Raw genomic sequence first — 24,408 nt, 5'->3', positions numbered from 1 at the left:
TCTTTGTCTCAAAATGGCTTGCTTGCTGCTCTTGTCCTTCAAGACACCTACTTCCACGTGGCCATTCTGCCGAGTCACAGGAAGTATCTTTGCTTCATGGTAAGAGACTGCCACTTTCAATACATGATTCTCCCATTCGGCCTCTCTTCTGCCCCCCAAATCTTCACCAAATGCGTGGTGGTAGTCATGGCATATCTGAGGAAGAAGGAAATCCATATTTTCCCTTACCTCGATGACTGGTTACTATAGGCTCCAGAGAGTAGGTTCTTGCCCACGTTGACACAATGCTATACTTTCTTGACTGTTTGGTACTCATTCTAAACATCAAGTCAACTTTGGCCCCCACTTAGCAAATAGAGTTCACTGGGACCCTATTAAAGTCCACGAAGTCAAGGGCGTTCCTGCTGAGCAACCACTTCCAGATGATTCCACAGCTGTGCCTCAGTTTGCAATCACAGCTGTCCACAATAGTCCACGTGTGCCTGAGCCTACTGGGCCACATGGAAAGAGCTGGACCCCTGCCAGCAGCACCCAGGTGGTCCATCTTGCCCAGTTACACCTTTGTCCTCTTCAGATGGGGCTCAGGACAGTTTACAGCTCTGCTCTGTATTCACTAAACAGGTTGGTTCATCTTCCTTCATCAGTCCTGGAGTCCTTGCACTGGTGGGAGTCCCCATGCAGTCTTGCCAACAGGTCTCCTTCACTCCACCGTCTCTCACCAAATCAGTGGTTACCACCACATCCCTTCTAGTTTGGGGAGCACATCTGCACTTGCTGGAGGTGCATGGTCTGTAGCTGGAACAGGAGACCTTGCTTCCTATCAACGTGTTGGAGCTCTGGGCCATCCACAACACGTTGTGCCTTCTGGGACCGAAATAGGCATTCAGTGGTTCACATATTCAGAGATAATATTACCGTGATGCACTATGTGAACAAACAAGGAGGAGCCCACAACAGAGCACTCTGCCTGGAGGCAATCAACCTGTGACAGTTCTGTATCAGATGAAACCACCCCAGTAGCTATCCACTTACCAAGGGTCCAGAACCATCTCATGAATCATCTCAACTGTGTTTTCTCCTGAGCCATGAATGGTCCCTGAAGACAGAAATCTTTAGGATGATATTTGCAACATGGGTGTCCCCATTATCGACCTCTGTGCCAAAGGGAAACACGAAGTGTTGCCTATTTTGCTCTCTGGAGAGGCTCAGCCTGGACTCCCTCTCCGACGCTTTCCACTGCAGCTGGAAGTCAATTCTGCTGTACACCATCCTTCCCTAGCTCATGGCCAAACTCAAGGCAGATTGAGCTAGACTTGTTCTCATTGCCCCAGAGTAGCTGAGATAGCACTGGTTCTCTGATCTCCTTGCTCGCACAGGACCATGGCCACATCCAGCGACCAGCTCCCTGCACCTCAAGGTGTGGCTCCTGCATGGCTGAATGAGGAGGAAGTGTTTTGCTTGGAGGCTGTCCAGTAGGTCTGTCTTAACAGTAGGAAGCCTTCCACTAGAACAGCCTACTTGTCAAAGAGGAAGAGGTTTTCTGTGTGGTCCTTGACTCGTGTGACCCACTGGGCAGAGGCTTCCATCCAGGACATCGTGGAGTACCTTTTGCATCTTCAGGAATTGGACCTAGTACTCAGTTATGTGAGAATGTACTTGGCAGCAAGATCCACATTTCATCTTCCTGTCCAAGGGAAATTGTTTTCTCCAATGCCATGGTGATGAGATTTCTGAAAGGAATACTCCACCTGCATTCTCCAGTCAGAGAGCTGTCCCCCTGTGAGTCCTGAACATGGTTTTAGTGGGTCTAATGGGGCCTCCATGTAAGCCTCTTGCTTCCTGCCTCCTGTCCCAGAAAACTGCATTCTTGATAGCCATTACCTGTGCCAGGAGGTGTGAAAGTTGCAGGCCCTGATGACTGGTCTTCCTTACACAGTTTTCCAGGAACAAGATTATGCTTCGGCCACATCTGAAGTTTTGTATCCAAGTTGGTCTCAGTTTCACTTGAACCAGCAGTCTATTTACCTGTATTTTTCCCCAAGCTGCATTCCTCCACAGAGGAGCAATGCCTCCATACACTAGTTGTTAGATGCTGTCTAGCCTTCTGTCTGAACAAGATGGAACAGTTTTGTGCTTCACCTTGCCCTGTTCATATCATATGCAGAACATATGAAGGGTCAAGTGGTCTCTGTGCAGACCATCTCTAGATGGATAACATCTGTTTCAATACAGCATATGAGATAGCATCAGTTACGCACCCTCAGCAGATATGGGCGCATTTGATGAGAGCACAGGCAACTTTGGTAGCATTCTTCAATGACATTTCAGTATTGGACATTTGTAGGGTGGTCACAGGGTGGTCTGTGTATACTTTGACAGATCATTATGCAATCACTGCTTCTTCCAGAGCAGACACTAATGTCAGAAGAGCAGCCTGCAATCCTTGCTCAGGTGGATGCTAAGCCCCCTTTCCAGATGGAGTTTGCTAGTCATCTACTTGGAATATATGTCTGCATCTACTCAAAGAAGAGTAAACAATTACTTACTGTAACTGTGGTTCTTCTAGATATGATGCAGATGTTTATACCACAATCCACCCACCATCCCCTCTGCATCAGTCTTCCCCTGAACGTTGGATGCAAAGGAGCTGAGGGGGCTCGGGTCTTTGTTGCTTCATATAGCCAAGGAAGGGGCTACAAGCACAAAGCATGAGCGCCGCTTCTCTATGGGTGCTGCTAGGCAAAAGTCTCTGGCTCCAGCATGTGCACAAACCTACTTGGAATACACATTTGCATCACATCTCAAAGCGCAGTTACAGTCAGTAACCATTTCTTCTGTGGAAATGGATAGGAGCAGATTTAATATGGCTTCTCTCTGTTTGGTGAAAGGCACAATCCGCACCAGTTACTTAAGCTTAATTAGTTGAAAACTTTAAGAAAATTTTAGAACACTGTATTACTACCTTGACTAAGTATAGAGCATAAGTAAAACAGATTAGAGCAGGATACAGCAACGATCAGTTGCCCAGTCCTGGGGCACAGGTAGTCTATTTCTGTTCTCATCAGAGCCATTCTGGTCCAATCTGGTAGGGGTCCTGCATTGCTCCACATGTCCTTTATACCTTGTCTCATAACATCATACAGGCACTGATTTATTTAAAATTCCGTATCTGTAAACATTCTATTCTAAACACTTTCATATGTGCACCATCGTAACTCTAGTACATCTTTTACTTATCCTTCAAAAACGCTAATTGGTATCTCTTGTCTTTTTAACCATTGCTACTGTACTCCTTACTCAATCTAGCTGTCTTTTCATTGCTTTCATGTGTCTTATTCTTATCTTCATCTTGTGACCTTGGACTTCGCTAGTTCTGTCTAGTTAGTATCCATCCTCTCTAGTCCAAGATCTTCACATGGCTAGTAAATCTCACACCTTGTCTGGTTTGCTTTGCCCTGTTATCTACACGAACCAAGAATCCACTGTAAATAAGAGACAAACCAGCTTTCTGATTTTTTACAACCTTGAAAGTTGTTTTAGCAGAGTTTTGAGAGCTGTCATCTTGACATGTACAGAAAACAGAAAAATTCCTTTTTACATTTCTTAGAACATTATTATGCACACGTAGCTAGCAGTTACTATGTATTCCTTTACATCTCTCTCTCCACCTGTCTTAGGCTCACTGCCCTTCCTCCCTTCCCTGACCCCTCAATGAGTAGTGAGCCTTTCATTCCCCACCCACTATGTCCTGCCCTTCAGTCAACCTCTTAAGTACATTGTGGCTTCTGACTGCCATACCAAGATCTCCTTGGCCACTGCTGGCTTTCTTAGCCATCTGCTGATTCCTCCTTTGAAGTGAGGGGTGGAACTCTGGGGAAGGGACAAATGTCCCATGTAGAGCAGGAAGGAAGGGTAGTTTCAGCAGGAAGGAGATAAGACCTGACTAGAACTGGCTTTAGCTATTAGCCTCTGCTTAAACCAGGAAACTGGCCAGGGCTGCTGATGTGAAACACCTTGGGGCTGGTTAGTGTGCTAAAGTATAATCATCTATGTTAGTAACATTTTATATTCTGCTGTGTGTGAGAGAGGCAGGAAAAAAATTCCACTGGCCAGAAAAATGGCATAGTAGTCAAAGCATCTGGTACAAAATACTGTGTCGTCTTAGTGGCACGGTTGACCAAACCCTTCCATTTCTGAAGCAGCTAAACTTTATATCATGTATGATCTCTTAAGTGAGTCTTTCAGTGGAGATGTTAAACCAATGATCCTGTCCATTCTTGAACATTAGATTTTTATGCCAGTTTTGTAAGAGAAGGATTTAAAGTTGTGGTATTCTTGGCCAAAATTTCCCCTCTACCACTGATTTTTGCAGAGTTCTGTGTGCTGGTTGTTTGCCAACCATGTCCCAGAGATGTCTGTGTCTTATTGCTAGTTGATTTGAGCAGTTTGCACTTTGAGATTCTTTGGGTGCTATAAGTGTCGAACTATTTTATGATGCACTGATTATTGTAAACTCACCCAACAGCCTGATTCAGAAGTGGCTGATGCTGGCATGAAACTTGAAGCCTACTTTGAAGAACTCCTAAAGACCCTTTATCCGGAGAGAGAATTCCCTATACAACCCTACTGTCGGAGTGAGAGAGAGAATCCAGAATTTAGTGATGACTCTGATGATGATTTTGTACAGCCCCGGAAAAAATGCCTCAAAGGAGAGGAGCGCCAGTTGCTTAAATGAATGGGTCGCATGTACTGGAATGAATTTTTTAAAACTAGACAAATATTTATCAACTGTCAGTTGTCAAGAGGAAAAGTCATGACCACTTTGACCTGTACATTTGTGGATGTTTACTAGACTTTATACCCTTCCCCTAAAACAGAAATCTACCAGGGATCAAGGCATTTGGAGAGACTGTTCTTTGAAGTTCAGTCCTTATATCCTACTTGTGGAACGTCATTAAAACAGCAATCTGGAATAACAGCTGCCCAAATGCATTTAAAGAAAAGAATTTGTACAGAATTAAACTTTAAAATGTTACATGAATTCAATGTGTGACTTTCTCAGTTTCAAGAAAATGTATTATCACCAGACATTAATTTTACCAAAGGCATGTGACTAGCCAGAATTTGAGTTTTGTACTGTACTTAACCCCAAGCCATGAAAGCGCGTGGTGTAATTTTGTTGTCCTAGGAGAATGATTGGTGCAATGGAAGTGTAGTTGCCCCCTAAAGAAGTTACTGGTGATTTAAAATGTAAAGGGAGGGCTGTATCAAAATAAACTTAAAAAATCAGGGATTTGTTTGGGGTGTTTTTATAGGTGAGGAAGGTGGATTTCTCTTGGTCAGTATGTATTACTGCAATGAGATGCACTAAAATGTCTCTGAAATGTCCTCTAAACAAGATAAGACAGAATCAGTGTACATGTGCTAATGGAAGTTAATGGCATAGTTGCAAGGAAGGAATGATTACTTGTACCTAGGGTTGATTAGACAATTTATTGAACTTCTGAAAATGTCATCTTTGGAATGCAATCTTGCATTTCTCATTCCTTTCCTAGAGGTAGTTGTGATCCCTCCTGGAAGATTGAGTCATCACTATAGCAGCACTTCTCCAAGTTGGAAAGCATGAGACACTGTTGTTCAGCTCTCCTCCTTCTCCATACCATTGACCTCACTAGTCCTCTTGTTGCGCTGTTTGTGAAATATGTCAACCCATGCTCCCTTCACAAGCAGTTATTTTCGAAGCTCCATCTACCTAAGTACAATTTTCTTTCAAAGGCACCTGTCTGTGAGTGCTTCACAGGCCAGTTAGAAGCCCTAATTCAGGTTGGTCTTATGTGGAAACTGAACTTCGGAAGTGCATCCTTATCCAAACTATTCCCATTTGTGGAGCACTATGCTAGCTGTCTACACCAATACTCCAGGTAAGCCAACAGATTTTATATTCTGTATAGCACAGATAGGTTGCTGCTCCAGTGTACAAGATAGTTGTTACCACAGAAGTTTAGAGGCTGGCCACAAACATTGATGACTATGTGGTGGCAGAGCTTTGGAGCAAGGGGAACAATCCGACTGAAGGTGGGCATTATAGCAAGCTAAGTAGTATTTGCCTTAGTAGAAGGGTGGCTGGTAGTGCCCCTTTCTCTGTAGGTTACCTGCCATTTTTCATTATAAAATATTAGGAAGTTTATAGCAGGCCCCTGATATGCAGCAGGGATGAAGTGAGAAGGAAAAAGGGCAGGAGCAGAGACAGGGTCACCTCCCCTCTGGAATAAGAGCCTTCTGCTGTTGCCACCTGAGATACCCTAGAGCCCAAGTAGTAGTAGCAGTCTGTATTCTATTGCTGGGGGTTCTAAACCCTCCTAATACACGAGGGGGGTTGCTAAAAGTAAACATTAACTATTTTTAAAAGTTTAGGGAATTACCTACAGAAAAACTGTCATAAAATGTAGTTTAGGTTTTAGATTAACAGTTGCCTGTTTTGTTACTTTATTTTGGTTCTCTGGAGTGGAGTGTAGAGCTGCTGCAATCACAAGGGAGTCCAGCGAGTGCTGAGTTGAGTGAATTATCAATGATTTTAAATTTACAAGTATCAGAGGCATAGCCGTATTAGTCTGTATCCACAAAAACAACAAGTAGTCCGGTGGCACCTTTAAAGACTAACAGATTTATTTGGACATAAGCTTTTGTGGGTAAAAAGCCCACTTCTTCAGATGCATGGAGGTTTCATGACTATATCAGTCAACTCACCCTCCATGCCCTTGTTAATTTCACTGAAAATTGGTATGACCATGGAGAGCACAGGATGGACTAGGGAAGCAGGGAGGAGATTATTAATGTTCAAGGTCAGAAGAGACCATCCAGTCAGACCTCCAGTATAACACAGGCCATAGAACTTCCTTAAATTAATTCATAGTCCAGATCTTTTAGAGAAACAGCCAATGTTAAATTTAAAATGGTCAGTGATGGAGACTCTACTATGACCCTTGATAGATTACCCACTGTTTAAAAATGTACACACTTCCAGGCTTTGTCTAGGTCCAACGTCCAGCTATTAGAGTGTTGTACCTTTCTCTGCTGGGCTAAACAGCCCATTACTATATTTGTTCCCCAGGCAGAGACTGTAATCAAGTCATCCCTAAGTCATATCTATTTTACTTACAGTGAGTTCCTTAAGTCTGTTTTCTAAGCCTTTAATCATTTGCTTGACTCTTTAAACCCTCTCCAACGATCAACATCCTTCTTGAATTGTAGGCACCAGAATTGGACACTGTATTCCAGCAATGGTTGCACCAGTGTTAAATATAGAGGTAAAATAGACTCTCTATTCCCCTGTTTATGGAGCTAGCATCACATTAGCTCTTTTGGCTACAGTGTTGCACTGAGAATTCATGGATACTCAGCTGACTATTCATCACCAACCCCAAATCATTTTCAGAGTCTGTTTCCTAGGATTAAGTTCCCCATCATGTAAGTATGTTCTTTGTTCCTAGATGTACACACTTATATGCAGCTGTATTGAAACAATTAGTGTTTGTGGCCATGGTCAAGTGGTTGCAAAACACAACCTGTCTCAGGAGAGAGGCTATGCTGGAAGGCAAAGACAGCACTATACAGGCACAAAATAGAGAACCTGGGCTCTGGGCATTAGTCTGTCCTTTCCTCAGGGCATTCTGAGAATTGCAGCTGCAGGGAACCTGCCAGCTCCCAGTCCCTTCCCCTGCCAGTGTCTTCTAGTTGCAAGCTATGCTCTGTCAGGTCCAGCAGCCCCTGTGGTGGCCACCAGCCCATTTCTGTGGAGGAAAAGGAGATTCTATGCAAAAAAAGTTAATGTCCGTCTGCCCAAATTCTGCATGTGCAGTAGCACTGCTGAGGTAAGGAGTACTTTCCTCATATCATGATGCGTCAGCTCAAGGTTGTATTCCCATAGTGGGGCCAGTATCCACTGGCAATGTAATAGTAGTTTACTCATCTGTAACACCTAAGTGTCAGTCTCCTCTCTCCACTTTGAGATGGACCATGAGAGGGATAAGAGGTGAGATGGACCATGAGAGGGATAAGAGGTGAAGTAACTCCCCCAGGGAGTCAGCAGCTCTGTGCCGGAGGCAGTATTAGAAACCAGGACTCCTGCCCGAGCCCAGTGTTCCGTTAACTAAACCCTAGCCTATCCCTTTGATAAACACTGCATTTACATAGGAAAAAGAATACCCTCATACACACTAACGATTAAAATAATTCTAAATTGTTGCTGTTACAAAGAATGTGGCCATTAGCCTCAGTCTACCATAGACTCTGGCAGCCTAATGGAGGCTTCAGTTTTCCACAGTAATGAAATGCAGGTGTTTTGAAAAGATGAATGATTTTTGGAATTTTTAAAAACCACTGTAGTTTTCAGAGAGCCAGCATACAAATACACCACACCTATGGGGTCCTGATCTGGAAAGCTGCCCCCTTCACCCAGGTCCTGTATAGAACCCTATTTTGTATTTGCTATTCTAATTAGTTTCTCTACAAATTTCCAGTCTTAGAGAAATAGCCATTAGTGGAAGATGTACTTTAAAAAAAATTAAGTGGGGAGACCTAGCTTTGTGCAAGTATCCCTGCTTGCTGATGGAAAGCTGCCAGTTTCTCTCTCTCCTAATGGAAAAATTGCAGCCAGCTCTAGTCCTGAGAACAGTGTAAGGGCCAGAGCAATCACTTGAAAGCTGCCTCCTGAGGGCAAGGTGTGAGGTAGGTGAAATGTGCCTTTGTCAGTCTCAGTGATGGGGGTATTTGTTCCTCTAGGAAGGGCTGTTGTATTTCAGTAGTATGTACATACTGTAAGCCATATTGTCATGGCAAAAACCATATTCCACTCATGAAGGAGAAACACCCTCACCATTTAGTCCAACTGTAACAACACCATCCCAACTTGCCCAACCCCAGTTAATCCAAGAGGGGACTAGGACCCTGGTATTTTAGTGGCTATCATGTGGCACAGGACTAATACTGAGAATAGTGAAGAGGCTTCATCTTGTTTCAGGGGTTAAGGAGAAATCTATTTATTGAATCACAGGAAAGACTATGCGCACAATAGCTTTTCCAAATGCATCCTGTAGAAAGCATGTAGCTTGTATGCTCTTCATCGGTGATTATTTATACCTCCTCTTTCCAGCAATGGCATTAAGAAGCAATCAACATAAGGCAGCTCAACTGCAACTGCCAAAAGGTTTATTTTTCTCTCCCCCCCCCGAACCAGCTTTGAGTGTCTTCATTTCATTTGCTAAAAAAAATGGAAAGATACAAAAGGATAAAAATTCAGAGTCAAACTGAAAGAACTGGGGCTTATGGACCAGGAGCAGGTTCTGCTCTCAGATACATTTGTGTGACCAAAAATCCTGCCTTGTATCTGCAAGCATCAGAGCAATCTCAAAATAGCATATACGATTAGAATTGGATGCAGAGGCTGGATATCTTCAGCCTGTGTCTCTTTCAAATAACGTTGAGCTGGCTTTTAAAATTGCTCTTGAAATATAGCTGCCTGTAGTGCCCCACCACTACAAAGCAGATTTGAGAGGCACAATGTAGACATTGCCACCCAAAAACTTAACTCTTGGGCTTAAATGTCTTTGTGTTAAAGAATACAGACATCTGTGTACTTACAACGTTGGTTCTTATATGGCCCCCTATTCGCTGCTTTCAGGGAGTGAGGGCCAATGCATTCATTAGTCCAGATTCTGCAGCCATGAGTAACAGAAGTAGTCCCCTTGCATACGTGATTACTCCTATTACCATCAAAGTTACACGTGCATAAGCATTACCGTCCTCCCTGCTGAACCTGAATGCTGTGGCCCTAATCTGAGTAACTTTGCATAGTTGATTATTCCACTTAACCTGCATGGGACTAATCCTTTGTGAACAGCATAACTGGTAGCAGAATCAGGGCCATTATCTGCAAGAAGGATGTCTGCAGAAACTTCAGCAGTGATATTACCTCACAAGAATGCAGCCCAGTATCAAGGAAGAGAGCCCACTCCATTAAACAGTCATTTAAACTCCCTTTTATCTAGAAGGTCAAGTCAATTACAGATAGATCAAAGCTTTTCTCTTACATGTAATTCAATTTATTGGAGTGTTTTTGTTTGATTATTGCAATATCAACCATCTGAGAGTTTAAAGCATATGCTAGCCTTCTGCACAGGGCTGGCTTTTACCCACAGAGGCAGATTAAACAAACAACCTTAAGTCCTTGTCTGAAACTAAGGATTTTTTGAGATGGTGGTGGTATTATGCCAACAGAAAAACCCCTTCAGGTGGCATGAACTATGGCAACAATGCTCTGGCAGCCTAGCTATGCCAGTACAGCTATAATGGCACCGCATTTGTAGTAGAGACAAGGGCTTAGCTAGAGCAGTCTAATCTGTGTGTGTAAAGACACTTATTTTGGTTTTACATGGATTTGGGAGAGAGTGATGATTTTAGGAACCTCAAAACTGATTTAGTTAAGTCAGTATCATTTTCTCATGTGGACAAAGCTGTAGCTGTGTCAGAAATGAGCTATTACAAACCTGGAGTGCCCTTCCTTTGGTCTCTATGGGCAGCGTGAAGGCAGAGATGGCACACACTGCGCACATGCTTGAGAAAAGGCACAGGGCCCCGAGGAATGAAGCACTCATGAGAACCTACAAACAAACAATTCAAGCATCAGCTTGATGCTGCAGTACAAGATTAGTGTGAGGGAGCATGTTAGGCATCAAGACCTGAAATTGACAAGAGCCTAAAAGATTCAATGATAGCCAAGAAAACAGGCTGTTCTAACAGCTTCCAAAAAGTGCAACACATGCTAACCAATTACATTCTGTACAGAGAGCTTTATACAGGTCAGGAGCAGCTTGCCAGCCCAGAAACATGAGCCATAGGCTATCCAAGAATTCCCAAAAGCTACACAATACATTTTGCATGTTCTTTATGTAACATAAATATATACAGCTTTAAGGACAAATTATGATTTGCTATAAATGTCACAGTCCACTCATAGCGAAACACAAAGTTTAACGAACATGGTGCTGCATGAGGCTCACGTGTTGGGATAGTGAACAGTACTTCAGGAAGCTGCCTTGTTACCATGACAATTTACCGAGTGCAGGAGTCATTTTATCAGAATTGCTGTGGTAACCACTTCTTGGAGAGGCCACACCTGGGGAATGATAGCAGTTGAGGCCAGGCTCAAGGGGGGTTGCGGGGGCAGGGTTGGGGGCCTGTGCATGTATACGAAGAACTGTTGTCAACTCCCAGGCCTGCCTCATGCTCCACCCCCGCGTTGTGGCCTGAGTAGCAGCAGCAGCTCCAGCTCCCAAGTAAGTCCTCCTGCTGCTACATTAAATTATACAGTGAGGGGAATGTATCCATTTTGTGATTTGTGTCTCATCTGTCAAAGTCATGAATCATCACTGATGCGGGTCTATTGTTGGCAATGACCACATAACTAATCCTAGTTTCCACATAAATATCAAACACCCAATGTCTTGGCAAAAACAAAGGTCAGTACATACATGTGTGTACATGCACCCATGAGCTTCCAGAAGATCTGTGATTGCAGCTGAGGGCAACACTGGGCATAGAGTTTACCAAAAACCAGAACTGTGCCCACAAAAACAAAGGCCAGTGCTGAAAGCTCTTCCAAGGTAGCTGAAGAAATACCAGCCTAGGGCTTTTTTTCTTTTCTTTCTTTTCATTCCCCATCACTGACACCCACCACCTCATACCGGGATGATAACAGGAAAAGCATCTTACTTGTGCTATAAATGGTGCCACCATAGCTCCAATCCGACATAGTGAACCACTTGTCCCCATTCCCAGAGCTCGCATTGTGGTAGGGTAAACCTATAGCAGGACAAAGAGGGCTTAGTGCGGTATCAAAAAGAACTATGGCATGCCACTGGTTCATGGATGCTCACTGCACAAGAAAGGACAGCTGTAGGGGGAGATTTTCAAAGGGCAGTAAGGCTCCCAACTCTCCCCCCTGTTGAATCAGTTTAGGTTAGTCCAGTAGTTCTCAACCCGTGGCCCATGAGCCACTTGCAGCCCATGTGACAGTATTGGATGCAGCTCACAATGGTAAATAGGTTGAGAACCACCGGGTTAGTCCAGTTAAAGCTGGAGCAGACACTAAATCCCTTAGTCTTCGAGGTGGCTGCTCAAGGTCAGGGTTGCAGAACAGTGATCTAGGGGATGCTTGCATGGTCATGCTCCATCTCTGGTGGAAAGGGAAAAGTAGTGTCTGGGGCTTTCAATCCTTAGGCAAGACCTAAGTTCACTCCTGTGTTAGACAAAAAGCAACCTAAGAAGAACCTCCAAGACTTCAAGGATTATGCTTTTTGCCAGGCCTAAGCCCTGTTTCAACAAAGCACATAAGCACATGTTAAAGCATAACGTGGCAGGGCTGTGTAGTTTATTATCTGTTAGAAATACGTTTATGGAAGGACCAAAAGGGGTTTCAATCTCACTAAGCCACTTCAAGAGAAGGATTCCCCAACTGCTTTCCTTCTGCGAGGGGAGCAGTCTCAAGAAGCATTTTCCAGGCAGTGGGTGAGCTTCAGTGTCCTTTTCTGTTAAACGCTCTTAGGTTAGTGGTTTTTGACACATCCATATCCAATAATGGACTCCACAATTCTAAACCACCAAAAGGTTAATATATGTATGCACTGCAGGTTCATTTTTACGAGCATAATTGTGATATACAGAATTATTAATGGTACAGAGATAGTAAAGCGGACTCCTAGATAATCATATAGTTACAGGAACTGCCTATTCTCAGGAATTTTTCCATGTTACTCAGCTGTGGCAAATGTGCTTTTATTCATTTAATACACTCCATAAGAACAGCCACACTGGATCAGATCAGTAGTTCATCTAGCCCAGTATCCTGTCTTCTGACAGAGGCCGATGCAAGGTGCTTCAGAGGAAATGAACAAAACAGGTAATTCCCATTGCCCATTCCCAGCTTCTTGCAAGAGCAGCTTAATGAGGAACTTTCAGAAGGACCTACCTCTGCTGTGTAAATGTAGATGGTGTTGAAGTTTGCTGCTACCAAGGCACGCAGCATAAAGAGAAAACCGATCAGACCCGTACTAGGGAGAATGGGGTGGAGAATATGGAACCAGCATCAGTGAATGGTTATTAAACACAGGCAAAGCAAGTGGTTACTCACTGCACTAAGGAACTTGCCTCCAAAATAAGAATATAATAAAAGACATAAGTAAATGACAAAGGTAACCTTTATCCATTCAATTGGCAAGGAAAGGTGGATGATTCACATTGAGGGATTTTCTTCTTGAGGAAATGCTTGGAAAATGCACTGACCAAGCTTACAAGCCAAGGGAGAGAGGACATCTATATTCATTATAGCATGTCAGGTTTCATCTGCTAGAGTTAAGACTGGGTTCTAACTTGCAGTCATATCCCTCTTTCTCAGTTGCTTATCAGCTGTCACAAATTCTGTGCTTAGTCTCAGCCCAAAGGTGAAGACTGAGCATAATTGTTGCAGGTGTTTGATTTATCGGACCACTGGAAAAGTACTTTACCCAGATACTCCAATCGGAATGTTGCATTCAAGTAACTATTGCATAGATTTGGCTAGAAACTTTGAATTTGGCTTGATTTCTAAATTTCCCTGCCGTCCATGCAAGAAGCCAAGTTTGAAGAAAATTATACTAGTCAGGGCCGCTGGAACAATTTTAATAGTGGGGGTGCTGAGAGCCGTTGAACCAAACTGTAAACCCTGTATATAATGGAAACCACTTCAAGCCAGGGCATGCGGCACCACTAGTTCTAGCACCTGTGATACTAGTAGTTTTAAAGTCCCCATCTCAAACATGAACATAAAATTTCCCTATGCCGTTTTTCAGGCACCAGTAAAGCAGACCATTAGCTACTGTGCTTCAGGGCAGTCCCTCACAGCTGAAAGGTCAGTTTAATGGAACCTTTAAGCTGAAGGGTCATTTCAGAGCCCTACCTGCAGTCCTGGTCCACTTCAAAAAATTGTCAAGCTCTGCCAGCTTCATGGGGGGAGCCTGTAAATCCCTTAAACTCAGTATTTAGTGAATATAGTCAAACGGTGCTAATTCATCCTGATTAGGGGAGACGCACACAAACCCCATGATGGATTATTCGTCTAAGGCAGAGGTGGGAAAACTATAGCCTGCGGGCCACATCCAGCCCTCAGGACCGTCCTGCTTGGCCCTTGAGCTCCTGGCTGGGGACACTAGCCCCCAGCCCTTTCCCTGCTGCTCCTCCCCCACAGCCCAGCTCACCATGCTGCCAGCACTCTGGGCAGCGGGCCTGCAAGCTCCTGCCAGGCAGCGCGGCTGCGAGAGCTGCTGGTGCCCTAGACTGCATGGCTGCGTGACCAGCTCCAGCCGGGCTGCATGGCTGCCAGTCTTGGTGCTCTTGAGCACCATGGTAAGAGGGTGGGGAGCAGAGGGGGTTGGATAAGGGGCAGAGGATCCCAGGAGTCAGGTAGGGGACAGGGAGCGGGGGGGTTGGATGGGCGTAGGGTCCTAGGGGGAATAGTTGGGGGAGGTCCCAGGAGGGGGCGGTCAGAGGACAAAGAGCAGGGAGGGTTGGATGGGTGGGGAGTTCTGAGGGGAGCAGTCAGGGGGCGGGAATTGGGGGGCAGGCGGATAGGGGGAGGGGCCAGGCTGTTTGGGGAGGCACAACCTTCCCTACCTGGCCCTCTATACAGTTTGGCAGCCCAGATGTGGTCCTCAGGCCAATAATTTTGCCCACTGCTGGTCTAAGGGGATGTCTACACAGCAAAGAAAAACCTGCAGCTGGCCCATGCCAACCAACTTGGGCTCATGGACTCAGGCCGGAGCCTGGGCTCTGAGACCCTCCCACCTCACAGGGTCCTAGAGCCTGGACTCCAGCTGAAGCCTGGAAGTCTACACCATAATGAAAAAGCCCTGTAATCCGAGGCAGCTGACTCGGGCCAGCCATGGGTTTTTCTGTTCTCTGTAGAGACCTACCCTGTTTTCTTAAGTAAGCAAACAATGAAAAAAAATATGAGGTCTGTACCACAAAATGTACTTTGTTTTCTTATCTCGATGTGTGTTTTAGCTGTAATTATTTATAGCATGCTAGTAAATGTCCTGTCATATATTTTGTGAAATCCCCGTAGTCTCAGCAATACAAGACCTTACTACAGCTTCTGCTATTACATTTTTTGCCAGGAGGTGACAGGAAACTGCAGGAGATTTTTTTTTTTGAGAGAGAGAGAGCGAGAGCAAATTATCAGGACTGCTGATTAGCAAATTGAGAATTTAAAAGGTCCTGACATTTGCCTATTGTATTACAAACCACCACAATAGTACTAGCATACCGATCTAATACGCTACCTTGTAGTGCAGATATTAAGGAAGAGAAAAAAAAGTGCAGTGCATCCCATTGTTATAGACAAGCTCAGTCGTCTTCCTAGGAAATTGATGCTTAGAATGTTTAAGGGATTTACTGGAAAACAAAAGAAAACATAAATGTCAGACTTCAGGGTTAAATTATCTAATGATGTCTAAGCCCATGTTTAGCTGTCATCATTTCTTAACACTATAAACCAGAAATTCCATCCCACCGTTCCCAGTAGAAAAATTTCACCCTCCAATACCCAAACACCATGATCTTCCTCTTGCTTATTTTTCCTTTTTTTTATGTCTGGAGTTTCCGAACCGGCCTCACTTGAGCCACTTTAGTTCCCTCTATAGACTGTCACTACTATTGTGTCACAACTACAGTGGTGTCACACTAGCATTATGTACTTGATCACTTCTTAGTAATAGCAAGCTGCTGGGAGGAAAGGTGGGGTCATGTGGTTAAGCATTGCATTTGAACTCTAAACGCCTGGGTTCTATCCCCTACTCTCCTCAAGACTTCCCGTATGAGTCAGGCAAGTCACTCAGGGCTCCAAGATGCTAAGCAATGTGGCCCCAGTCCAGCAAAACACATGGTTAACTTCTAGCCTAAGCATGTGTTTATGCCGTTTGTTGGACTGAGGTCAGAGAGTTTGGCACCTTACAAGATCAAACTTTTAATCGCTTTTTATCTCATTGCCCTAGATGTAAATGGGGATAAAGCTTACCTCATGGGGGTGCCATGAAGCTAAATCCAGTAATGTTTGTCAAGTACTTAGAGCACCTTAGATGGAAGGTGCTATGGAAACATGCTATCACGTGATACTGTTACCGCCTAATACTGAAGCAGAGGAGATATACCAGGAAACATGTTGGTTTGTGTTTCTATGGATGCATTGTGTACTTTCTGCTGTATTCCATTCTACCCTACTGTGAGCAGGTCTCTGCTGCACAGTACAGGGTGCTGGTACTGAAATAATACCCTTTCTAAACTAAAGCACACCTTTGCTGCGTTCAGTTGCCTACATATCAGTGACTGACTGCAATTCTTGCTAGCATATGGGTTTCCAGAAGTCACTGTTCTAGTTGTCTGAAAATTTGCCTTCAAGCCAATCCTGGCTCTCTGGTTACTTAGAACCTGATCTTCAAAGGTGTTTAGCTGCCTAGCCTTCACTGATTTCAGTGCAAGATAGGCACCTAAGTATCTTTGAGGATCTGGACTTTACTGTTCAGGTAGTTTCCTATGGTCATTTAAAAAAAAAAGTCATTATCCTCTGCATAGGGGCTATTCGGCTTTGCCAGTTAAATTTTCACAACTGTCCTTAAAAATGAATTAATCATGTAGGGTGAAATTCCTCCCTGTGACGCCAGCACAAAGCATATGCAGCTACAGCAGAATCTCAGAGTTATGAGCACCAGAGTTATGAACTGTCCAGGCAACCACACACCTCATTTGGAATCGTAAGTACGCAATCAGGCAGCAGAGCCCTTCCCTCCCACCCCCAAACTCCCAAAAAAGCAAATACAGTACAGTACTGTATTAAATGTAAACTACTAAAAGAATAAAGGGAAAGTTTAAAAAAACAACTTGACAAGGCAAGGAAACTATCAGGGTTTGTTTCATTTAAATTAAGATGATTAAAAGCAGCATTTTTCTTCTGCATAGTAAAGTTTCAAAGCTGTATTAAGTCAATGTTCAGGTGTAAACTTTTGAAAGAACAGCCATAATGTTTTGTTCAGAGTTACAATCAATCTCCATTCCCAGGGTGTTTGTAACTCTGAGGTTCTACTGAAAATCTCACTGAAGTAGTGCATTACCCTTGGCTGGCTCTGTGCACAGGGTGAATTTCACCCAAACCCTACATAGTGTTTTGTGCACGTGCATGTAAATCTGCCGAGTTAAACACATTGCATAACAGATTAAATAGACAAATTGGAGATGCTTCTGTTACATGCAATCTCTCCAATTGTGCTGATGATCATGATCCGGTAATCCGAAGGGGCAAATAAGCGACAGTGACATGGGCTGCGGCTTTCCTCTGAATCATCCCCCAACTCCTTCGCTGCTGCTGCTGTCTGCAAACTACAGACCATGTCACGCTCCAGTAACTCAGCGCTGGCCAGGATGACGCCATAATAAGCAAAAGATATTCCAAGCCTGGGAGAAAGAAAACCAACATTGACAAGCAGAAAATAATCGCAGACTCATGGAACCATAGAGGAGTAAAATTCAGCAGATATTAAATGCCCAAGGACAATTACAAAGCAAGACAGGTAAACAACAGTTAATGTTTGGAAATCTTAAGTCCAGCAGTTATTTGTGCAACCAGCAGCAAACTGGTTGTCACAAACGTATTACACAATTGAAGCTACCATATAGGTGCTCCTCTTTATTAAAAGAAAAAGCCCAGTTCTTAACTGGACTGTTATACTATTATTATATATTTGTAACATGGTAGCACCTAGAAGTCCCTGTCATGAACCAAGACCCCATTGTGCTAGGTGCTGTACAAACAGATATGAAAAGACAGTTCCTGTCCAAAGAAGCTTACAGTCCAAATAATGCTGATATCTGTGTGTGTCAGTTTTCCCATCCGTAAAATGGGTATAAATCTATCTCACGGGGTGAAATTCACCTTGGTACAGAAAGCCAGCATGAGGTCAATGTTTCACTTACACCCTCTTTTGAGAACTTAAGAAGTAGAACTTAAGAAGTACATAGGCTTTTGTTCATACTTTCTGCATGTGGTGAAATTACCACCACTGAATATGAGCTTATTTCATGTTAAGGCCACAGAATAGCATACTGCTCAGCTTGAGGAAGTGTGGCAGCACTGGGCCCATAGCGTTCTTAAAAATTTTTTATGCAGTGCTCTATATACTGTAGTTTACAAGCTTTCGTTTAAAAATGTAAAGCCAAGATCCTGATCCCTTGTGGCCATTAAAATTCCCATGATATTTTTCATATGAACAGGAGGGTTAACCCTGAAGCCCTGGCCAAATACCAGTCTGTATAATTACATTCTCTCTCCCTGCCATTTCAGTTAAGGCAATTTTCCCCCACTTGTATTGTGAAGTATTGCGGTGCACTGCTAAACAGCTGCCATGTTCTATACCAGAGGTGGGTGCATGGTGGGTGGAAGTTATCATTTTATGTTTCTTACCTACCTTATAATATTTGCCAAATATTTGAGACTCATTGATGAAAGGAGCCATGGTACTATATACAGACTGCGGGAGTGGGCCCTAAAAATGTGTAGCAATACATGTTTGTGCAGGGACATTTTTGAAACATTCACTCCTGGGGGAATCTGTCCATTCAATATTTAAAACAAATCCCTGATGCTTCTTTTACCAAAGCCTAGGACCATCAGAGCTTCATTTTCCATTCTGTGCAGTGACTTTTTAAATCAATTTTAGGCACCGTCTGATTGAGGAAGCTCATATAGTGTCATGCTTCTCTGTCATGAGCAGAATATTAATGATGGCAGCCTCATTGCAACATCATCAACTTATTCGGCATGTCCCACATCATAAACAAGCTAAGAAGTGATTTTCATTCTCCCCCACCCCCACCCGCCCCCAGCAGTTGAAGAATTACAAGCTATCCAAAGACCTGCATACTGAATGCAGGGAGAATGCTAAGTACACAGAGGACGGGAGCCTATAAGCTGATTTATACGTGTGGAAAACTGTATTTTACAAAAATAGAAAAATCATACAAGATTCAGGGACTGATATACAAAGATTCTGGGTTGCTGAACTTTCACACACCCATTATCTGCACGTTACAATTCTAGTTTGCAGTGGTGTCATAGCTGCATTGATCCCAGGATCTGAGAGACACAGGGTGGATGAGGTACTATCTTTTATTTGACCAACTCCTGTTGATTTGAACTACACAGAAGTTGGTCCAATAAAAGATATGACCTCACCCACCTTGTCTTATTATAATTCTAGACAATGGTGCCAGTAAAATATGTATTGATCTACATGAGGCCCACTTATGAGACTTCACATGATATTCATCTTCTGTTCACATTTAATTTTCCAAAGCCAATGGACTCAATAAGAGCTAACAACATTCTGTCTGAAACCTATTTCACTGGTACTCTGGCTGTGCTACCGAGGCAGCTGGTGGAGCACCAGTTCTCATTTTGGGAAAGACCAGGATGAGGAAGCAATCTTAAAACCAGTTCAGATGTTTCCTCCTGTTCCAGCTATACTGGATGTCTCTGTAGGTCACTCAGAGTTTGATCCAACTCGCTTGCGAGTCAATGGGAGACTTTTAATCAGGCTCCTATCCCCGTTCAAATGAAAGAATTATGCTATAAACGATAACCAAAACCAAATAACATATTTACCATATGATCCATATTTGCAAAGTGGTTCGTAAGTATTTGGAGTCCAATAGATCCCTGAATCTACCTCTTCTTTCCTGCAAATTATTTAATAGAAAACACAAGATTAGAAAAGTATCTTTTCTCTATGGACTAATTTTCTGGTGCTGCCATGTATTTCTACACACTAATATGTTTGCTGAGCTGAAAGGCAGACATGTAACACTTCAGCTGCACACAGATAAATTTGGGGATTAAAGAGTACCAAAAGGGAAAGGCTGTGGAGAGAATGTGTGGGGAAGTTGCTATGATCCTGTAAGTCCATGTGCAGCCACACTGACTTCCATAGGGCTCTGAATGTTCCCAGGCTCTACTTGCATGGAAAAACTTGCTGGATTCTGGCCTAAGCTGGTAAAGGTGCTGGTTACTTATTTGTTTCTTGTTTGAGTACCGTGGTCTGAACTGACAGCAGTTACCACTTGTGTTGTTCCATTTTATGTAACAAGACATAAATGCAGTAATGAGAAACAGAGTCAGAAATCAGAGGCTGTATGCTTGCTTTTGTATTATGCACCTAACCAGTTGTCAAACATTGGTCTAGCAGATATGAAAGCAAAGATATGTAGTAACAGTTAGAGGACTGGTACGTCTAAGGCAAGATTCTCGCTGCCCTGAATGTGAAGAGAGTCAATTAATCATCACTTGTCTAGGGGTGAGGGGGAAAGAGTTCACATGAATGTTTCGAGTTGATTTTTTTCCTCTTTGTTTAACATGGCAGTGTGCATAACTTTAACAAAAACATCCCAGAGCCAGTGAGATCTCTTTACAGAAATTCTACAAAGTGTATAGAGAAGGCCCTTCTCATTTAATCCTAACAAATGCCAATTCAATAGTTCCACATTACATGAGTTGCCAAGACCAATGCTAAGTGCCTGTGGGATCAGATAAGCAGCAAAGAGGTCTAGAAGAGGGACCCCTCTGAGCTGGATGATACTGTTGAAGATTCCCTTGGTTCAGGCTATGTTCCTTAGATCTAACTGCGGCCTCTTCAGCCACTCACACCATGATGTTCCCTTTCTGTTGATATGTAGGGCCTGAGTCATATGTAACCAATAATGACTTCTCCAGTGCTCCAGCACCTTCAAATGCTCCAGCTCCATTCTCCTACATCTGCCACTGCCAGGGTGTTGCTGGTCATGACTAGTGCATGCTTATCTTGCAGTTCTGTCTGGAAGGGAAGGAGCATAAGCCTAGTTTCCCACAGTTCATGCAGTTTATGATTCTTTTTCCCTATTGGTCTGTCTGTTCTCCCTGAGTCTGTTTCTATGGCCCCCCACTGGAGGAGTTGGACTGCATACCTGGGGCAACAAGCCATGTTCTGTCCAGCCGTGGCACAAGGAGGGGGAGGAGGAATCTTTGTAGCTCTTCATCTGGAAATGTGCCACCTGGAGAATTTCCACACGTGATACTAGCATGTCCTGGAGCTGTATGAGGAACCTTACTGATACCAGGGTGCAGTTGTCAATCGTTCAGTCAGGCCAACAACCTGCAATTGTCTCATGTCAAAGATGAAGACCTTCTCTTTGGGTGGGCTAGCATCTCTCTGAGGTGCTGTGGTCTCTGACTCAGAACCAGATGATTCTTCTCCATGGTCACTGATAAGCTATGCTCTTGCAGGCAGGTGATGGTTGTTTCTGTGTCCTGTAGGGCCATTTACCTCAAAAAGGAGTTTGGATGAACAGCTCTTCCAGGAAGGGAGAGCATGAATTTCCTGCATCCAGAGAGCTGCTGCCAAATCTCTCAGCAACTCGGACAAGACTGCTAAGGGATCTCACCACACCAAAGGGGGAGCTCTCTACTGGAGCCTTTTTTATGGTAGCAAAAGCAAACGTTCTCCCAGCATTATGTTCATATGAATGAGAAGAAGAATATAGTAAACAAGCCTATTAAAATGAAAGGGCTAAGATTACTCTCTTTTCAGTAGAGAAATGACAGCCTCTATCGTGGCATTCAATATTCCTTTGGAATGATGCTAGATATAGTAGAAAAGCTTACAACATGAAAAGCTTAAGCAAGATAGCCCCATCTCCTAGAATCCCAGTAACCCTGCGTCTTGTGCCTCAGGACCTATCCAATCCCCCTTTAGCATGATGAGAGAAGATACTTTAACTCTCACATGAACAGGCTCCACCAAGATCCCTTCTGGCATTACTGAGCGGTTCATCTTGGCAATCCTCTCCAGTGTTGCAATGGCGGCTTTGTTATTTCCAGTAGATACATTGTACCGAGCAGACTCTGGAATGAACTTCAAATACAGGTTGGTTAGGAACAGGTTTTACAGCTTTAGGCAGCAAGAAAGAGCTTTACTTAAGTGTCGGGACAATACACAGACCCAACAGTTATTGGATTTCTCCCTTCTTTTTGCTGTTTCCCATCTGCATGGTTCAGTTTTCCAATTCACTGAGAATGCACATTTGTAAATATTAAGCCAGACCCTTAGCTGGTGTAAATTGGTGTAACTCCATCAACATCAGTGGAGCTATGTTGTTTTACCCAACCTGAGGATCTGGTCCAGTATATAAACAGTGCTAGATAAGTGCTCTGAATAACAGCAATTCCTTGCACATATTCAGTGAGCTCTCAGAGAACCAACGTAACTATTGAACTCTGTTATACAGCATTCTGGGACAGCCAAGCAATAGAAAGAAAATGTCTTGTTTAAAACTGTGGGGAAACCAAACAAAACAGTGAAATAAAAATAATAATTAAACAAAACCTAACTCGAATCTGACATTGTAAGTTGAGACTAACAACAAACCACTTCCTCTTAATAAAAGCTTCCCAGACTTCAAACAGATTTTGGGTTCATTTCAAGGGATGGACAGAATTGGGGGGCATTAGTTTAACCAGACTGTTTCACTCATCCCTCGTATTGATCACAAAATAAGTAGAACTGGGTCACCATTACAGAAAGAAGTGCTTGAATTTTTAAAGGCATTTGCTTGGCCATGCTTGTGCCTCTTGTTTTGTTATTTCCATTAACAAATCATGCAGCACAGTTTTACTAGAAGAGATGTTCAGAGAAGTCAAATTTCAAGATACAGGTATTTAGAGAGCCTAGTTTATATTTGCAAGCATAATTATTTATCTCAGGCCATATCAACACTGCAATCGAAGTTGTGATTGCAGCTTGGCTAGGCATAATATAGGCCTAAATATAGCAGTGAAGATGCAGGAGCACAGGCTTTAGCATGGATTTGGAAAGTGAATCCATATTCCAGGGGACCAGGCAGTTTTGTACGGCATGCCTTCACTGCTATTTTTAGCTGTACTAAATCAATTAAAACTAGAGCGATGATGTCTACCTAAGCTGCAAATCACATTTTTGACTGCAGTGTATACACATCCTTAGACATGCTCAGGCACTCATACGATCAGGGAATGGATTTTAATGTCTATGTGATTTATCTGACCAATCACAGCTAATCAACATAGCTCAAAGAGCGATATTCACAGACAATTGTTCACATCAGTCCAGAGAGAGAAAATACGCTCTGCCCTGAATAAATATGAAAATTAAAGGTTAACTTTGTTGGGTACATTGTTTGTTGTGAATTATTCACTTAGTTCTACAAAATGGTAAGAGTTACAAGGATGGGGTATATATAGCGATGACAGCAACAAATTCCTAAATTTGCCAGTGTATGAATTGCAAGCTTTTATGTAATCTAATCTCATCTATCTTCTCTTCCCCACCACCACAATATCAGAACAGTGATGCCCTAGTCTTGGGATGCTATGAAGAAGCAGCCAATCTGTAGAAAGAGACTGTCTCCTGCAGGTCCCTGATTGCTGGTGGGGGCTCTTCAAAGTTTGTCTCCATGGGAGGGCTGCTGTGGGTTATGGTGAAACAGGACCACTGGGGCAGGCTACCAAGTTCTGATGTCTATGTCTCTGATGGCAAAATATACCTAGAGATTCCAGACCTAGTGTGTTCTTTTGTGGGGAGGAAGTGGTGTTCTCACCTTAAATGCCAGGATGAGAATGATGCCTGGAATAGAGGCGATTCTGATCAGCCAGCGCCAGCCTATGGTCGGGTTAACCACTGATGCCAATCCAATAATTAATAAGGAGCCTGCCAACCAAAAGACCTTTCAAATGGAAAGTGAGCGGTTACAATAAAGGAGACAATGGCTATTGTTTGTATATTTTAACCCCTGGTGATCTCATTCTTGTCTCAGCAACCTTCCCTATTCAAACCATAAAATGCAGTAGAGATTTGACCAAGACACAGTCAGAGGAGTTGAATTTTTGGAGAGAGCTGGGCCAAAGTGTTGGTGTGACTGGGCCCAGGATGGTTTCAGTTAGCTGTGGTTAACACAGAAAGCCATGTGTGGCAAATGAAACCCTTTAATCTGCTTCCCTGGTATTCATGAGCCTTTTAATTTGCTTCATTATTCATATGAATGAGCTTTTTTTTTTTTCTTATAAAAAGGTTTGTGGAAGGCAATAGTGCTATGAACACTAGTGCAAATAGTGAGCCATACTTTCCACTGATTTTACACCAGAGGAGAGTCTGGCCCAATACCTGCAAGCATGTGTGTCCTTGAAGTTCTCTTGTAGCAGTTAGGAAAAATGCTTTATTTACTTACACAAATAAGGTAAGTGACAACAAACAGCAAACAAATTCA

General features: G+C 43.3%; 2 protein-coding genes across 4 annotated transcripts in view; one reads left to right on the top strand and one right to left on the bottom strand.

Moving 5' to 3' along the window:
* TRIM24 (tripartite motif containing 24) overlaps positions 1 to 5,289 on the top strand; it is a 163,342-nt gene extending 158,053 nt beyond the window's left edge. For both annotated transcript variants that reach the window (XM_050945558.1, XM_050945548.1), the window contains exon 19: positions 4,526 to 5,289. In XM_050945558.1, coding sequence (XP_050801515.1) covers positions 4,526 to 4,735 — 210 coding nt within the window. In that variant the 3' untranslated portion in view covers positions 4,736 to 5,289. The remainder of the gene's footprint in view (positions 1 to 4,525) is intronic.
* A 3,733-nt stretch (positions 5,290 to 9,022) lies between these two features.
* Positions 9,023 to 24,408, bottom strand: part of SVOPL (SVOP like) — a 30,065-nt gene continuing 14,679 nt past the window's right edge. For both annotated transcript variants that reach the window (XM_050945834.1, XM_050945844.1), the window contains 9 exons: positions 23,743 to 23,868; positions 21,894 to 22,022; positions 19,742 to 19,815; positions 17,330 to 17,535; positions 15,372 to 15,483; positions 13,025 to 13,106; positions 11,770 to 11,859; positions 10,545 to 10,658; positions 9,023 to 9,259 (listed from right to left, as the gene is read on the bottom strand). In XM_050945834.1, the coding sequence (XP_050801791.1) occupies positions 9,248 to 9,259; positions 10,545 to 10,658; positions 11,770 to 11,859; positions 13,025 to 13,106; positions 15,372 to 15,483; positions 17,330 to 17,535; positions 19,742 to 19,815; positions 21,894 to 22,022; positions 23,743 to 23,868 (945 nt within the window). In that variant the 3' untranslated portion in view covers positions 9,023 to 9,247. The remainder of the gene's footprint in view (positions 9,260 to 10,544; positions 10,659 to 11,769; positions 11,860 to 13,024; positions 13,107 to 15,371; positions 15,484 to 17,329; positions 17,536 to 19,741; positions 19,816 to 21,893; positions 22,023 to 23,742; positions 23,869 to 24,408) is intronic.

The sequence above is a fragment of the Gopherus flavomarginatus genome, chromosome 1 (assembly GCF_025201925.1).
Source record: "Gopherus flavomarginatus isolate rGopFla2 chromosome 1, rGopFla2.mat.asm, whole genome shotgun sequence".
In the NCBI taxonomy this organism is placed as follows: domain Eukaryota; kingdom Metazoa; phylum Chordata; order Testudines; family Testudinidae; genus Gopherus; species Gopherus flavomarginatus.
The sequence above is the reverse complement of the archived record's forward strand: the minus strand, read 5'-3'. Positions and strand labels throughout refer to the sequence as shown.